At 42.2% G+C, this 18,752-nt stretch overlaps 1 protein-coding gene across 3 annotated transcripts in view; it reads right to left on the reverse strand.

Moving 5' to 3' along the window:
- The window catches only part of LOC115389579 (protein sidekick-1-like), a 300,042-nt gene extending 299,398 nt beyond the window's left edge, over positions 1-644 (reverse strand). For 2 of the 3 annotated variants that reach the window (XM_030092999.1, XM_030092997.1), the window contains exon 1: positions 321-643. In XM_030092999.1, coding sequence (XP_029948859.1) covers positions 321-513 — 193 coding nt within the window. In that variant the 5' untranslated portion in view covers positions 514-643. Of the gene's footprint in view, positions 1-320 lie in introns of all 3 variants that reach the window. The other variant, XM_030092998.1, reaches the window with a different exon arrangement.
- Between the last annotated feature and the right edge of the window lie 18,108 nt (positions 645-18,752).

The raw sequence follows: 18,752 nt of genomic DNA on the forward strand, positions 1-18,752 counted from the left end.
ACACTCACCCCCTCCAAACATACAAAATACATCCTCAATACCTTAATCCTCTAATCTATAGATCATAATAACCGTTTACACAAGCACCTGGCAATGCTGCCAACTCTCCTGTCTGTATCACAACCAAAAAGAACTCAAAACAATACTGATGGGTCAAAAAAGAGCATTTCTTCACAGCCACACATCAGGTAAAGCCACAGATTAAGGAGGAAAGACACGTGAGGTTGTTATTAAGTGTACTTCAAATACCACCTGCTATTGAATGAACCTAATATCCACTAATTACATGTTTACAGGGCTTCTCGGAGTTCAGCTCTCACCTTGGCAGTGCAACATGTGGCAGCAGCTGCTGAGAAGCAGCAGGAAAAAGAGAGGCAGACCGCGGCTCCCACTGCGTGTCGCCCCGCTCTCCATCATCATCATCATCATCCTCATCCTCCTCCTCTGCCGGCTCCCTCCTGCGGGTCTGTCCACTCGCTCCGGGGATCCCTTGCGGCTAATTCCGGGTTGCATCCTGCAGGGAGAAGGGAGCAGTGGCACGAACACTGTCCGCTTGCGGTGCGCTCTGCCCTGCGCTCCGAGCAGGAGGTAATGAGATCAGAGCCGCTCCTCCGCGCTTTGCTCCCCCAGATGAGACGGAAAGCTCCAAGATTTCACTTCCAGGCGTCCAAAAAAAAAAAAACCTCAGCAGGCAGTGGAAGGTGAAGCCGGAGCGGACTTTCCCCCCTTCAGTGGCGAGGCTTCACGGTGTGACTGAACCGTGATCTGTGGCTCCGGAGTCCGCTTGTCCCTGCGACCTGTGATGATACTTCATTCTCATCAGCATTGATCCCAGCGCAAAATTAATATATTTGAGTGTGTTTTAAAGTCTTATCGGCTTATTCTCCGCAATCGACCCCAAATCCCACAGCCGCGTTGATGTCTTCACCGGGGATTTGTCCCGCGGGTCATTTAGTGGTCGCATTAACAGAGAAACGATAAAACGCGCAAACTATCCATCCGCGCCTGCTCTAAAAATCAATCCACTAATTGATTGTTTGAGTATCCCTGGATTTGGTCTGTAAACAAACCGGGTGGCGAATAAAAAGGCGCATGGAGGGATTTTCCGATGTGGTGGCGGAGTCTGTTAACTGAGCGCAACTTCAGACATCCAGTGTGAGAGTGGACCGAGCGGCGGCGGGGGGGAAGCCTCTCCGCTCTCCCCCGGATGGGGACTCTTTCCTCGGATACCGGAGAGGCTGGTGAGGCGCCGGCAGCTCGGATTACACGCGGAAAAAATGACACAACAGGTTAGCACTAACATAGAGCAAGTTTTTTTTTTCTTCCTTCAACGAACGGGAGTTTTCTACCTTTCCGAGGTGTACTTGGTTCGAGCTTCTGAGGAGGGAAAAAAAAAATAACAAAGTAGCCGGTGTGAAGTGGCGGAGAGCCGCTACTGCGACACTCGCCTGAGCCTCTCGCTGGTCCGTCCGCCGTCCCCACAAAAACCAGTCCGCCTCTGGAGGAAAACCTCCACTTCAAACGAGCAGGCTCCTGCGGGAGTTTCTTCTGCCTTCACTTCTCGACGCCTAGTCCGGTTTCTCCGCGCTCGGCACCTTGTTGAGGCTCCGGGGAGCGGACTGATCCGCTGCGGCTCCCTCACTGAACACCTGCCACCCCGCTCTCCTCCACACCGACTTGGGGGAGAGAGAGGGCTCGGGATTAGGCTCAAGTCCAGTTGCTCCCGCGTTGGCAATCTTCAGCGGTCTGTATTTATTATCAAGCGTTTCTTTTTCTTTTTTTTTTTTTTTTTTAACTTTTTTTCAACGATTGCAGGCGACGCTCACAGACTCCCTCCGTTGATTTCTCCCTCTGTCTATCCCAAACTCAAAAACCAAACTTCCATTCACTATCATCCGTCGGCGCTGATTGGCTGAGCCTGCGCTACCGTTCCTCCTATTGGTCAATGTGGATCCGGGGGGCGGGACACAATACCGGCACTATCAGCATGGTACCCCCCCCAACGCCACACACACACACATACACACACGCTGCTCCTCCGCTATGGACCACCACGAATTCTCAGTAACCAAAGCAAAAACTTCAACCATCAGAAATAAATGTCTAATCCAGGGATGTCAAAAATAAGGCCCTTGGCCTCAAACAGGCCCTCAAGAGGCTAAAATCCAGCCGCAAGTTGAGATATGGCAAAAGATGACTTCAGTGAGTTTGTAAAAACATGTTTGGTAAAGCCTGCAAAATGTAGCACAGCTGTGTTTTGAACATTTGACTCTATTTTTGCATCATTAAAATTTGTTTTGTCGTAAGATTACTGATTTTTTTGGTACGATTGTTCAGATTTGAAAAAAACAGACTTTGAGAATGTCTGTGCCCCAAAAAATGGCTTTGAATTTTACGTTATTATGACACTATAAATTGAGCTGTATGTGTCACCTGAAATAAAATGTATATGTCACCTCTGTTCTAATCCTGTCTTCGATTTATTGTAACCTTCACACTGAAAGTATAAAAGAGCCACTGAGTATACAAACAATTAAAGGTTCGATCTGTAGCAGAGCCAGAGTCGGGGCAAGGGGGCGGTCGACCCAGGGCCCACAAGGTCATAGGGCCCCGTTTCATGTGATGTGTTCACATTTTCTTGTAAATAAATTATTATAATAAAATGTGCAGTGTGTGCCAGAAGGTACAGGCATATGAGTGTGGGCTCCAATTTGCCAATTCTTACATTAGGACTGTCCATGAATGCATCAGAGTTGTAAACCAGCGCTGATTGGCTGTGCGACATGAACAAGTTTTTTCTTTTGCACTTGATCTGAACTCTTTGGAGGGAAGTTCAACAGTATGCTAAACACTATGCTAGCCGCTAGCGGTAGGCCTACTACCCAAAACCTAACATTGGAGCCATTGGTGAGTCAGTGAAACCTTCAAAAATATTATCTTTATCAGAATACTGTGGCCTTAACCACCTGCCTATTTGAATGTGCCTTGTGTTGCTCTCAACTCTAAGAGGAAGCTGAGTGTATTTTTTTTAACATACGTGAATTCCAAAAGATATAGATAGCCGTGTATATATCTATTTGAATAGATTGTGTAATTTTAGACTAGCTGTGTTCATTTTATATTTAAGCTGTATCAAAGATGGTACAGATTTAGCCAGTTTTCAGCACCATGGACAGCGGACGCTCGGAGATTGACAGCTGTCAGGCTGCAGTTGTGTGTGTGTGTGTGTGTGTGTGTGTGTGTGTGTGTGTGTGTGTGTGTGTGTGTGTGTGTGTGTATTTGTTCTTCAGAACAACTTTGTGAACTGGTTTGTGACTTTATTCTGCTTTCTGAGGCATATAGGTTTGCTTGTCTCAATAAAAGTGAGCATTATTGTGTTGTTTGATGGCGTAGTATGAGGTTTGAATGGTAAAATTACTATCATAAGGGCCCATCGAGAATGCTCCGCCCCCTCTGTACTGAGACCCAGCTCCGCCTCTGGGTTCGAGGATTTCTCCACACACACTGATGGAAGCAGAATGAAATAAGGAATTGCATACATGGAGTTTTTTATGCCTCACTGGCGATTGCATTGACTTACAATCATTTCATGCTGATTTCACCACAGTGACATGAGTCCTCATTAGGCAGTGTGCAGTCATGTTAGGTCCTCTTGGGAGTACAAGTGCCAACACACTTTAAGTCAGGAACATTACCCACACTTATTCAAAACCCAACCATAACTACTTATTTGCATTTCCATGATCTTATTCTAATGTAAACGTAACACTAGTGACAAGTTGAAAGTTTGATTTTATTATCTTGGGGTTGTCCTAACAAGGACTGCAATGTCCCTAATGTGTGCATAAATACACTGTATTGTACATTTGTTCACTCACACACACACACACATACTGTTTTGTTTCTGTTTTAAGGATTTTTTTTTCTAGAAAACAGATAAGTAAGCCAGTGACAATTTATCTTGTTTAGGAGTGTAGCAATATTAGTTTTGTTACCCTTTACCCTTTATTGTTTTGAACTTATATCATTGAGGAGTCATTAATAGGCAGGAGTACAAATGAGAAGATCTCGGCCGGGGGATTCGTTCACCTTGCCTACTTGAAAGAGAACTCTATATATCGTTTGACTAAAAAGGGTAGTCTATGAAGCACCACTAGTGGTCCAACTGCACACACATTACAAAATAACTGCCTGAGGCCATATCTTAGTACCACCGATAACCTAGTTTCTTCCATGGTAAGGGTCATTAAATGGCACATTAATATTAAAGCCTACAACACAGTGACCTTATCTTTTATTGCCTCAATAAATCCTCAGAGACAGACTTTCCATCCCCCGAGTGGCCAAATAGTCTCCGTACGTCGTCTTGCTGTCCCCAGCGCGCTTTCCTCAAGTTCTTAACACCTCGGCTCATCCATTTATCTTTCCATCCAGACGCAACTGGCATTTGACTTCCAACGTGATGTTTCCAAATGTAATGCAGCTCAGAGTTTCTGTGAAACGGTGTTGGTACTCTCCATCCACACTGGCAAACATGTTAAGTGGTTTGCACCAAAATCTCATCATTTATCTTCTAAATTTCTTTCAGAACTATATTTTTTCTACATGACTATTCGATCATAGTTTTATAGTGATAGGTGGTAAATTAATGAAGGGAAAACTCAATAATTGAGTGGATGAACATAAAGATTAATGATGCTATCATACAGGGTAGGAGCAATGGTGGAACGTCAGTAATAAAGGATCCAATCTTCAAAGTCACCTAAGTGTTATAAATCTGATCGCTGAAAGCTGAAATTGAACCTAAGTGCAAAATGATAAACATTTTTACTTTATTTCTGGGAGGCAAGTTATTCATCATTTTCAAAAAGTCTGCTTTCAAGGGTGTACTCAGATGTCGCTAACAATCGAGTGATGGCTGTGAAGAAGATCACCCAGAAATCATGCTTCTTTAAAGCATAAAAACCCTTTTTTTAAAGCAAATTTCATTTATTTCTATTTCTGAATATTAGATATTGTTTTTTTTTAATTTTGACTGCTGTTAAAAATATTCAGTACCTCACATACTGTATGTACAAATAACAAACCACACAGTTTTTACTCAAACTACAATTTTAGGATTTGTTAAACAAGCAGGTAACGTTTTTGTGTTCATTTGTTAGTTTAATAGCTTTCTCAATCAGAACAGCATTCAGCTGTGGTCTGAAATGGCACCATGTGAACAACGTTTGTTAAATTGTGAGAAACACATCAACTGTCTACAGGGACATCAGTAATTCACACTATTTTTTCTTCATCATGAAAGTGAATCTGTGGATTCCGAAGAGGCTTGATCAGTGCATGCCCAGATCTGATCACCTACAGGAGTTCAGAGTGACAGCGCACTCTGCAGCCATCATCAAAATTCAACATGAAGGAAGAATGAATTTCATCCCTCCAGTGGAGTTCTAGATGTCAAGAGGCATTGAAGCTGTGCTGGCAGCTTTTTTTTAAGCCCCATTGAGATCAAAAATCTTTTTTCACAACACAAGTCTGGCCAAGACAGCCGAACGCACTAACTCACATTTTAAAACACATCCAGATACGCCAAAATCAAGACCCAAAAAAAAGTAATCACACTCAATGGCCTCTCAAGAAAAACAACCAAACCTGTCATTCAGCACACCCCTCTCGATGCTCCTAAATTTTTTAGTAGACATCAATGTATAATCTCTTAGAACCGAGAGCACTTTCAAAAGCATATATCTGAAGGAGTGGAGCAGATAACTGCTTGAGATTAGGCAGGGAAATGTGCAGAGGTACGTTGTTTGAACATTTAGCAAGAACGCATTTATTAGAAATACTTCCACTTCGTATTTCTACTAATCCTCCTTCATATTATCCTTTCATCCTTCAATCTTGTGTACTTGCTTTATCTGAGTTACAGTCTTTAGAATCACAGCCACCATGATGAGTGAAAGGCAGTAGTGAATATGATTTTATATATTTATAAAATAATATTTATATTTAAGTATTTTTTTTGTTGTGGAGCAGTGCATACATGATGAAAACGTCTATTTTCGTCACAAAATCTAACAGTGATAATAACAGCAAATTACCACGATCTTAACATAAAAGCAATATTAATGAAACTTACTGGTGCAAAATTCAGTGAAATGTCCCAAAAAAAAAAAAATCCGATAACTGATGTATTATGCATGTTTTTACAAACTCACCCTGGCATGAATGCTTTGACACTAATGTTTTCAACAAAGCGTTGAGCTTTCATGGCAGCATTACCGATATCTCAGCTCAGGTTTCAGTGTCACGCTGTGGCTGCTACTCTCAACAAATCTGTTGAAAAAAAAAAAATCTGTGTTTTCTTTGAATTTTTACAATTTGCCTGTTGGTTTAAGCATTTTGTAATCTTTCTCTGTGAAACATGCTTTAATAATAAACTTTACTTGCTGACTGATTTTCAGTCATATACATGCAGTTTTGTCCTGGAGCCTGTTGTTACAGAAGAATAGAAAGCAAAGTCTCATGAATAGTAATTACAAGAAAGGCCTTTTTTAATAGAGCCTTTCAGCAGCTTTACATTGAGTTTAGCTTTTCAAGAAGAGAACTTACTCTGACTCAAAAGATCTACATTTGTGTCCTCCATGTTATTTTCTTACTAAAACTGAACGGCTGGCCTCTTGAATGGTAGTTCTAAGTATCCACTGATCTGTCATAGCATTATGAAAACCTGCCTCCTTTTATGTATGTCCTCTATTGCAGCTCTATGTGCAATAAACTGTGATGCGCTGTCTCTTTCAACACCATTCCGCCAGATCCAGCATTAGCTTTAGTCGAAATTTGATCTCGAGTGCCTCATCTGCTGAACCAGACGGCACAGGCCAGCCTTTACTCCCTGTGTGCATCAGTGAGCCTCGGCCACCCATGACCCAATCACCAGTTCACTGCTTTTCCCTCTTTGGAGCACTTTTGATAGATACAGACCACTGCAGAACACCTCACAAGAGTTTGTCAAACTTGTTCAAGTATTTGGTTGAGTTTGAAGTTGCCATCTAATTTTGAGGAGTTGGACGTGCGTGCATATGGCCTGCTGTTGTCATTGTAGTTACTGACAGCGGGAGAGAACCCAGAGTCGTGAGTCAAAAAGGACTTTAATAACTTTATAATACACAACATGTCCTCTTTGTTATTGTTTGGCCTTTGATCATATATTACCTGGCGCCTCAGGAACAAGCCTGTACTAACTCTCCTGTCAAACTCTGCCAATTCTCCTTGGAGAGTCTTTTCCTTTCCTGCAAAGTGCTTAAAATTCAACAGCGGCACACCTGGCTGACCTGTTTCGCCCTCGCTGCCTACCCAGTGTCTTTACATCTCTGGATCATGGCCTCCACGCCCGCCCCCTCAGTCACCCATCTCCACCTGTCTCCACGCCATCGTAACATGTTTGTAGACAGTGACAGACTGCTCCCCCATTTTTGGATGTCTGCCAGTTGCTATGATACCGCCGCCATTTTCACAGTGTTGGGGCTTGCTCAGACACAGCGCTGTTGTTTTTCTGCTTCTTGCCCGCAAACAAAAATGAAGAAGTAACTGCGCAACTGTTTTTCTTTAAAAGGAACCTTCTCTCCCACTCTGTCCTGAGTTTGTGACAGATATTTTCAAGATGGGGCACTGATGGCGTTCTCTAAGATGCCCTTTCAGCGCTTACGTCTGCAATTCCCCACTTCAAAAAGGATTCAGGCTCCTTTGCAGATTTCTCCTGCTGCCCTGCTGTAAGCCCATATTCTAATGAAGTTGTCACATTTAAAGTCCTCCACAATCTGTCCGGTTCCAATGAAGGCCATTCATGGCTATTGCTGTAATGTTGTATGAATCAATGTAAGCAGCATTTTAACACTTTTACCTGCAGGGAAAATGTTCTCTGGAAAGAGCCTGAATCATAAATGGAAAGGGAAGAAAAATCATAAAGGGGACTGTTCGGTGTTATAGCTTGCTCAATTTCTAGTGTATTAGGTTAGACTTATTCCATCAAAAAAAAAGAACAACTTGGAAACATTTATAAAAAAAAAAAAAAAAAGCACCAAAAGAATCACCTTTGGTCCCCTCATAAGACATATATCTAATTGCCCAATATGTATTTATGAGATGACACAACTGATCCGAATACTGTGCGGTGTCTCAGTTGTGACAAAATGGAGCCTGAATCATAACTACATCACACGTCAGAGCAGTGTAATTCTTTATCAAACTAATAAAACTGAAAGCCAGCGGGCCCACACAGAGGGAGTAAAAAGAAGTCCTTGAAAAACCTGCTCTGCCGCCACCAGTCAATCATTAATAGTTTGAATTGGCTTTGGTCAGAGTATAGATAGAGACTTTACTGCCGCTGTAAAACAACAAAACTTCAGAAGATGACCTTTTTAAAATATGAAAGTGATGGAATCAGTTTAGTATTGGTGAAAAGGAAGAGCAAATTTACAGATATCCAGGATGTTTTCTTACATATATATGAATGTCGTGTAGTGAAGTAAATGTTTGTACAATGTATTGATGAACAATTAATTATATTATTACAAGTCAAACATTACCACTGAAAAATTGAATGTGCTAAAAGGGAGTTTTGTTGTTCGAAACATATCAAAGAAGTTGGGCTAAAAGTTGCTCTCCACTAAAGGAATTTGTCTTTTAACAACTCTGGAGGTGTTTCATAACTAAGAAGATCTGTTGTTCTGTCAAAAGTAAAATACTTCCTCATATATGGTTGATATACAACTTTATATGCTTATGAGTTTCAAATCACATGTATTGTAGGATGCTTTTATACATTTTGGGATGTTTTGAAGTGGATTTTATCCCTTGTCTCTTCGCCACGCTGGTGAAAAAGATGTCTTGTTATCATCTTACTGAAATAAGAAAGGCCTTCATTTTAAAACAGGCCTCGGTAGCAGCAGATATTGTTGCCATAGATTATTCAATCTCTGAGGTCATTTCAAATGTACTAACTCTTTGTTGAGCTATTTGTCGATCTAGCCATCGTAAACGCACTGGAAAAGACCGTCTCTCTTAAGACTTTTTTCATATATATGAATGTTTATTGGCCTTGTGCCAAGTAACCTAATTATTTCATTAAAGCTGTTTCAATGAAACCAAGATTTCTTAATTACTGATGTTGTAATCTAAACCAATTCAAAAGACATAAGTTTAAAAAAAAAAGTCAAAACTTGCTTGTGTTCCTGAGATCAGAGTTGAATTGAACCTCAGACGATTTCATCCAGATTGAGTGTTCAGACTAAGAACAAGATGATATATACCAACTGATGTGGAATAAATTGCTATAAATGTCAGCTCTAATGAAACACAGTGTTTTCAAATGAAACCCCAACCAGCTTGAAGTCATTTCTTCAAGCATTAATTTTGCATCACGTTATTGAGTTTGTTTTGTAATATGTCCAGTCCTCATTCCTCATTCATGTCTATATATTTCCTCTTCTGTCTCTCCACAGGACTGTTGCTCTCACACACAGACACACACACACACACACACACACACACACAAGCACGCACGCACGCACACATGTACACACAAGGATTATCTGGTTCCAATACTTGGACCAAATGCTCACTGGTTTTAATTTTGAAGCCAATTTAGCTTCCAATTACCTGTGTATCCACTACAATTACTGCTACATTTTCTCCCTTCCATCCATCCATTGCGCTCTTTCACCGGAGCATCCTGTTATAGCTTCTCAGAGAGAAACGCATAATTACCAACTCTCACAAATTTGTGTACACGATATTCAGCTCGTCAGGCCACCTCAGATGGATATCCAACCTGACATGTGCTCAGACCTCCACCGTGATGCATTTCGCTGCATCTGTTCCTGCTGTATGAATTTCTCCCACTGTGCACTGCCTCCCCGCCGCTCTCTCGCAGAAAGACTCTGGCTCAGCGCGCTCACGGTGCAGGGACGGGATGACCTCCACAGAGGGCTCCGTGATAGGCCTGAATGATGGCACCACTCTCTGTTATTCTTTTATGGGCAAACACTGGGTCTGTCCCCTGTCTCTTTAACACCTGTTTGACGAGGCTAATGACTTCTGTCCCGGCAATCAGCGCGGGCGTGCGAGCGGCGCTCGCGCGCAAAGTTTGGCTCATCGAGGCGCCCGCGGAGATAATGAGTGGCTTCCTGCTGGTCGGGCTGTCAAAGTGGTGGAGGGAGATAATGTTGATATTAACTGTCCGGTCATAGCTGTGGAGTGCTGGGAGGATGCACACAATAGCACAGTGACTGCAGACCGGTATTAAACTGAAGCTTGCTGGACAATGAGCGCTGGTGCAGGTTGCCTGATAGTGTCGCTTTTAAAGCTCTCAACAGCACAAAAAGCTGATGTCGGGTCGGGTGTTCTTTTTTTTTTTTTCTTCTTCCTCACATTCACCGTCAAATCATTGTATGATTGCCTCAGGCTGCTGCTTCCAGCTTCAACACACCATCATCATGTGTGCCACACCTTCCCAGAGTGTTTCCATCAATATTGCACACATCTTGTGTGTAGAAACACAAAGGGACAATACGAAGGTCTTTGTATTGAAGCTGCTGACATAATGAAAGACAAGGCCATGCTGAAGTGAAAGAAACGGTTAATGTGCGCTTTGTATGTCATGTCATGCTTGTGTACTTGCTTACGGGAATTATTCTGCCTCCTCTTTTTTTTTTACCCTTCACAATAGTGACAAAAGTGATCACAGAGCAAGACATCACATTAAAAGCTAATAAACTGGATGAATAGAAGTTCCCTTTTCTAATCGAACGCGCTTGTAACAGCGGCACCGGGCGCATCCTGAGCCCCGCTGTGTGTGTGGTTTATTGTTTAGGTTCATTGTAGCCCTGGGTGATGCTGCATTCTTGCATTTCAGGCAGATGGAAACTTGATCCCCTCTTTCCCTAAAACCAGTGGCTCCACCTGTTATCCCAGCCATCTCCTGGGGCTAAAAGGGAGGGCGAGGGTGAATCAAGAAGAAAGAGCAGGAATGAGGGTTAGGCGAGGGTAGTGGGAAGCCTTTCATGTGAAGAAAAAAAAAAAAAGAGGAAAAAAAAGAAACGAGCCAGGAAATGAAGAGAGAATTGTAAGGAGTTAGGTCACACCTGTAGAGGACTCAAAGAGACAGGGCGGGATATGGGGATAAGTGTAACACCAGTGGGAGAAAGGGAGGTTCGCCTTGAAGAGGGATCACTTTTTAGTGAATCGAGCAAGATAGAAAAGGGTGTGAAAATCACAGGCTAGGCTTTCAGGACTCTTTTATGGCAGGAGAATGAAGAAAAGTAAGTGAGAAAGTCGACCGAGGGAGGCTATTGAAGTACGAAAAGGAAAAATATAACCGACAATTTCAGGGTCAGTGTGTGGACTGAGTAGAGAGGGTACAGAAAGAAATCCAAAACTAATGGTTCACGCTGCGCACTAGTGGATGAGTCCATGGGTCTCTGATTTTGTTTGTTTTACTTTCTTTGTGCATGTGTATGCTTGACCTCTCAGCTCCCGCCGTGTGTCACCCCCTTTAGCAACAAAGCAGACAGTCGATCCGGAGTTTCGCTTCATCTCATGTCAGCCGGCTCGTCACGAGACCGGCCGGCCTGCGGGGGCCTCGCAGCTGGCCTCAGAGAGCTGTGCGGCGGTGCTTTGGGATCACACTCTGAGCTCTTCTCCATGCACCTGTAATCACATACAATTACAAGGCATCACACTGTGGAGGCGGTGTAGAAGGGGGAGGAGGGATGAGCGCGAACACACTGTACCGCCACGAGCAGCCCATGAAAGGAAAGCAAACGGGAGAGCAACGCGGAGCAGAGCTCAAACTGCTCTGATGTAAAAGCAGATATCACAGAAACATAAACAACCACTTAATTAGTATTGCCGTGCGTGTCTGCTCTTGCACTCAAAGGCCTGTGAGAGCATGTGTTCCTGTACACACTTGCACACGGATCTGCCTGAAGGCACTCACTGCAGGCCCTTCCACAAGGTGTGCACGGTTTCACAGAGATCTTAAAGAAAAGTGATGCCATGCCCCGAGGGAAACACACCACGAGCTTTCATTTTCCTCTTTTCCAGCCTGCAATTTTTCTCTCTCTCTCTTTCTCTCTCTCTCTCTTTTTCTCTTCCTCCCCAGTTCGCTGCCCTTTACTCATCTTCCTCTCCCAAACTCAGTTCTTTCCTCACTTTCATCCAATTCCATCTTTTTGCCAAATATAAATTTTCTCCTCCCTGTGGGGATGACAAACATAGAAGCTCTTCATTTTTTACCACTGCATGCCTTCTCTTTCATTACGTGATTCTTCTCCTCAACCACAGACGCACATGGCCGGGGTTATTATGTAGCCTGGCGCATGATTACATTCCCAATAAAACAACATGGGACGCATAACTTAACGGCAAGTACAGTGTGCCAAAGCTATCTGTGCAAAAAGTGATTCAGAAACATCTAACGTCATATCAGGGAGCATGGAGAATAAAGAATTCAACACCAAACAGACATGTTTAAAAGTGTTTCACATAGCTGTGACAAAACAGGGAATAATCCAATAATAACCCCTCACCAGTCAAATTAGTGAGATTTGATCGATTTGGCTATACAACACAAGGATGTTGAATTTGAAACAGGGAACAGACAGGAGTCCTTCAGCAACCTGACCTTTATTAACGGATCCATCCCATTCACTTTCACAGCTATTAATTTGTCTAGTGTTAATTACTGTGCTGGCCATGCTTTCATTAGACCGGATCATTATATTGCTTCATTTTTGTTTGCTTCTTGTCGATATGTTTGCACACAAACTGGAGCTCTGATACACTCCAGAGTCACTTCTGCAACTGATCAATGTGCATATTTGAATGCTAAAAAGAGATGACAAATAAAGTAACTGGGATGGAAAATAGGGGAATCTGAAAAAAAACTGAAATTTAGTTCCATGACAAAATAACCTCTCAAGGGTGGCGAAGTGCGATCTATTCAAATACTGTGCTTATTACCTCAAACTGAACCTGTCCTTCATGAAAGCTTGCAAAATCATTGGTTGACCCCCAGAGCTCTCACACAAAACCTTTTCAGGATTGTAGAATAGTTGTGCACCAGAAGCCTGAAATTTCCTAGATGCAAGGAAAGGTTCTGTCAATCCTATATCAAGCAAGTTGAATGCTCTTTTGATTCTCGTCTTGAGGGTTTTGAGCTGTGGGATGATGGGTCTTCATTGAAAATCTGTTCTCTTAAAGAAACTCTGCCAGCATGCTTCTCCTGGTGGCAAATGATTCAGGACAGTGAGCCAAACGTCTGCAGCAATGTGGTTTTCCAACCAGACTTGTTGGAGCTAAGCTTACAAAGTTCTCTGTTTGCTGATCAGTGGAATACGTGCAATCCGCCAGTCAGAAAGAATGGGATTGTGGGTATAAGTGTGATGTGGACTGACGAGGCTAGGTCTTTGTAGCAGGGGTGAGGCGCTTTGGCCGTCTGGAAGAACTCAGATTAGAGCTGCTCCTTCAGACAGCAGAAGCCAGTTGAGGGTGTTTGAGCACCTAATAGTGATTTCCACTTGTGGAGTTGTATCAGACACAGCTCCCTGGGGTGAGAGTCAGATTGCCCTGGGATCTACCGGGATGGTATCCCTCACTTATCTGGGAGTAAAACCTTGTAATAATACCTTAAAGCAGTAAGTATTCTCAGGTAACCTATGATTTTCTTTCTGATTTTTACGTACAAATTAATAAATTTGCCTTTCTATAGGTTTTCCAATTTCATTTATGTACCAGCAACTCTCAGGCTCAGAAATAAAGCTATCTTAAAAGATCCAATTATTGCCAAAATGTCAAACACAGTCAGGATAAGTGGATGATGTAAGGCAACTACTCTTCATCTGAACTTAAAATTCGAAATGTTACTCTCTACCTTACTTGTACAAGGGCTCTTGCCCTTATCACCCTCAACAGTTCATTTAAATCCCTGCATGTATTGAGGTTTCATTTTAGTTCTTTGAATCGGGATGCATTTTATGCTAAAGCAAACGCTTTACTGTTCTAAAAGCCTGAATATTTCCACCATCTTTTCCTTAGAAAGCACTTGTACAGCTCTGCCCTGTACAGCAATCTCTTTAAGGATTGGTAGAAGCCCTGTTTTTTATTTTCATTCTGAAGCTGATGTTTGCAGGTGTCTGAAATGTTATTCATTTTCTCAAAAAAATGTATAACATCCTTTAATCTCTGGTTAGTAAGTGGAATGGAAGGTGCAAAAAAGAAATTTCTGTATTTTGTTGCAAGTATATCTACCTCATATATACCATATTGCAACATATCTAATGAAATAAGTTGACTTTTATATAATAACTTAAGCCTCCCATGGTATTTGACATCATTTAAATGGCTCATCAGTTTTAATCTCAACCAACACAGGGTTAGTATTTTAAATTTATTTAACAAAAAAGATAGATTTACAAATTTACTTGAATGATTTAAGAACACAAAAGTGTTTCACTTGAGTTACCACACTTAAAAGCATAAAGGCAACCAGGTTATTCCAATTATATCTTGTACAGTGTGTCCACTGTTCTACTGTCATTCAAGTCATGCATGAAGCCAGGCCTTCAGGGTTACACCACACCGTGAGCACGCTTGCACCTGGCTGAGCTGGTTACTGGTGCATGTGCACCCCTGACATACTTCCTACATGCACATCTGTCACAGCTGCACATCACAGCCCAGCAACCTACCTCAGCATCCCCCACCTCTATTGCTTTCTGAGTCCCGTGTATCTCTCTTGCACGCAGACACACAGACACACACTGACCATGGAGAACGAGGACTTGAGACCAGTTGAGAGCTAACACAGCGAGCAAGACTCATAAACACAGTGTGTGACAGCTGCATGGATATATGGCATGTCTGTGTAAGAGAGTAGATGAAAAACATATTCAACAAGACATTCTATATTTTATTATTGCTTGTTATTTTCACTGATATACACTGGCCTTAAACCACACGCTCTGTGAAGAGTCAATATCATTTCACAGTTCTCTGAGAGAAGCGCCGATGAGACCTTGCAGCAGCAACAAAGGGAAAAAAAAGATTCGTGACGCACAAAGGTCCCATTTCACCGATGTGCATTTGAATGAGGGACAGCAGGAGAAAGAAGGAGTACAAGGTGAAGATGTCTCCAAGACGTAACTCTTCTCCTGCCTGTCCCCTAATAGACCACAGAGCCACACTGCCCCCCTCAGGCTAGCTGATCCCCTGTCCACCTGAATGACAGAAGACATGCACGGTCTTCTCATCGGACGGAAATATCTACAGAACATGTTTGGACAAACGACCACTAATCTTCTGAAGAAACCGAAGTGAGAAAGTCTGTGTGTGTGTTTGTGTGTATGTGTGTGTGTTGGGTGTTAGGTTTCCACCTCTTGGCCATGTTGCAGGATCAAATCAGAGCTCCCTGCTCAGCCGATGACCCGACTCTGAAATTCGCCATGTGTGAGATGGCTGGTTGACAGCTGAAGTGGCTTCACAGCCTCCCTGCAACCGCGCACTTTATGATCCATGCACACAAGTTTGCACACACACACGTGCGCTGATACACACATCCAAATAAGCTGCCAGTCACAGCTGAACACCTGCCCTCTCACGCGGAAGGAGATTTGATTGGTTTTGGTTTTTACAAGCATTTAGGTTTAACATGCAGCTGGAGAGCAGCATGTGCGAACTGTGTGCAGTGTGTGGTCTCAGCTGCGGCGGATGAGAATCAATTCGGCTGAAAACACTTTATCTCACTATACATCAGCGTGTCCCTTTCATCCCTCCAAAGCTTTCTTATGCATGCGGCATCTTAGTCTTCCTCCAGAAACAGGTTATGAGCTAATCTTCTAACATCGAGAAACACATGTCTGAATGGTTCGCATTCTGGCTGTTTAATCAGGGATTCATGCACACTTGGGATGTAGTTAAATTGTTGGTAAAAGAGAAAACAAAGGGATGTGAAATAAAAGCACGAGAAAATGATTTCTGCAGCCATTGAAACTTTTAACTTCCACTGTTTCATTACCCGACATCAATAGATGCACAGCAACGACTGTGCCCGATATGTCATGTAAGAACAGAAAATAATCCAAAAGCAAAGCGTGCATAAAAGCAGAGAAGATAAAGATCTCAAAGGTGGTAATGAAGTATATGTAATGCCTTGATGGCTGTCTTGTAGAACAAATCTCAACTGATTGCACTCTGTAATAAAAAAAAAAAAAACATTTTAAGTTTTACCTCCACGTAAAGACCAACCATGTCAGAATAATGAGACCTTAATTATCCAGACAAGGTCAAGAGCATTTACCTTGTTTTCTTCAATAAAGGATCTGGCCCAGTTCTGACCTGCAATATTCTTTATTGTTAATATTCAAGGTTGCTGATAAAAGCTGCAACATCCAAGAGTACACAGCTGAATCAGGTGAATCCCACCTTGTTGGTCGACTGACTGGATAAGTATTTGAGATTTTCCATTTTTGATGTATTTTTACAATATGATTTAAAACAGAGTGGCTCGGCTGTAAAATCTGTGATCTACAAAGCTCATCAAGAATTGTAGTCTTAGCTGCACTAAGTTACACTATCTCCTTGACCCTGAACAGGATAAAGCAGTAGAGGAGATGTATGGTGCTCCGATATCAGCCTCAATGACAGCACAATAAACCAACATCAGTAAAACAGCAGCAGTAAAAAGAACAGCTAAAGTTTACTACTGAATTTGTTTTGTGTGTGAGTGTCTGTGTGTGTTGTCATTATTTGATTTAAAATCACTTTGACAGCACGATGAAGGTGAAAAATTACAACTTAAGTCGATTAAAAATCAAGTTAATAAATCTAAATACACTGTTGACCCGAACAATTGAGAACACATCTAAAAAAGTTGCTTCCACCAGGCCAAGCCACTTTTAAGTTGGAAACCTTGTAAAAGTCACCAAGAAAATATACATTTGAAAATGAAACCTGGAGTCCATTTAAAATGGCCATCGGGTAATTGGCTAAACCGGAATTTGGATCTTCTGACTAAAGGACTGAAAAGGTGGGAGCTGAGCCAAACAGCATGCACTACAATCACATATCTTCAAGTTTAAACACAAAAAGTACAAGCACTGCATCCATCAAGAGTAATCCATCAGAGGAAACATGACAGATTCAGCTCTTCTTTTGAGCCAAAAGGCTCAACTGTGTTAAGACTATGAATCCAGTAAGCCTCTCTGCAGAGCTGTGAGTTTGCTACAGCAATACCCCCTGGTAAGGAAGGGTTTTCTCACTCGTATAACTTTAATAAACCTGCAGACTCATAGTTAACCTCTGCAAAACGCCCATCAATAACATCATCAACATTTCATGAGCATGGGCTCACATCTGTGGCCATTTAAAGCTCTCCATTGAAAACAAATCAGACCGCAGAGACGCTGCTGCATGTAGGCAACATGTGTGCCGCTGCAGTTTATGAAGGATTTTATGGTTAAATGCACATTAAATGCAATTTCGATGTCATTATAAAATCCAATTCCCTTCAGTCATGGTGTTGCCAAGTTGGTTTTTAAGGAATTCCCGGCCTTGTGTGCCCTTAAATTAAAATGATTTCTCTGAGTTCTACACAGTGAGGAGAGTAGACCTTAAAAGAGAGAGGAAAAGAGAGAAGTGGTACCGGATCAGTAGCTGAAATCAGCAGATAACATAAAACGAGGCATGTGTATGTGAAAGAGGAATAACTGAATGAGAGCAGTCTCAAGCTCAAAAGAAATTTAGACTTCAAGAAGCACAAATGAATAAAACTTTTGAGGAATAACACACAGAATAAGTCTGAATGTAGTTAAGATTGGATGTCTCTGAAGGAAACTGTACAATGTGAGTTTTATTCATTCTAAATAAATCATTTAGTTTCTCTTTGTACGCTATAAATTTGGGTGTTGCCAGGGTAGGAGAGAAATGAAACAGTACTTAAAGCTGAAGGATGCAAGAATTGATTCTGCTCTCGGCCTTTACATTGGTATGGACATTACACTCTACATTCACGAGGGCAGCTCTGAGTCAACAGTACCTGGCAGCAATGTCTACGACAACAGAGTAGCACATATTTTCAATATTTCAGAATACGAATGGCTTGCTCGGCCATTGATGCCCCGCATGAACAATGATAAGTCACAAATTGCATCAGTGAGTGAGTGCAACGTTCCCCTGTTTCTTCTTCATCTCTCAGACAATTGCTCTTCTGTGCTCTGTGATTTCTCTGCAAATGAGTGTCATACTTTCATCATGTTTAGTATGCAGCATGGCTGGTTTGTGAGCCCAGAAACTCTTTAGCATGTAGCATGCAGCATGGCTCGCAGTACAATCCTCCCAGATTCACTGAGCAGTTAAGCTAATGAGCCACATTCAGCTAACTCTACTGGTCTAAATGTCACTTGTGAATAAGTTACTGGTGTTATATCGACCAGCTTTCTTCTCCCCTCTTGAAATTTTGGCAGAGCATAGTTCACAATCTGCCTTACATTTCCCTTTAATACTGAAGAATATCTAAACTGTGAACATTACTTTTCCTCTCCTCCGTACATGTGGACGATGTTGCTGATGTGTGACGTCATGTTGTGTTGGCCAGTTTTCACAACTATGAGTATACGCCATACAGCACCGGGCCAATAGTCAATACTGGTATGATATGAATGAAGTGAACACAGAGTTCGTTGTACAGATCTGAACGC

This window comes from Salarias fasciatus, chromosome 6 (assembly GCF_902148845.1).
Source record: "Salarias fasciatus chromosome 6, fSalaFa1.1, whole genome shotgun sequence".
Taxonomy (NCBI): Eukaryota; Metazoa; Chordata; class Actinopteri; order Blenniiformes; family Blenniidae; genus Salarias; species Salarias fasciatus.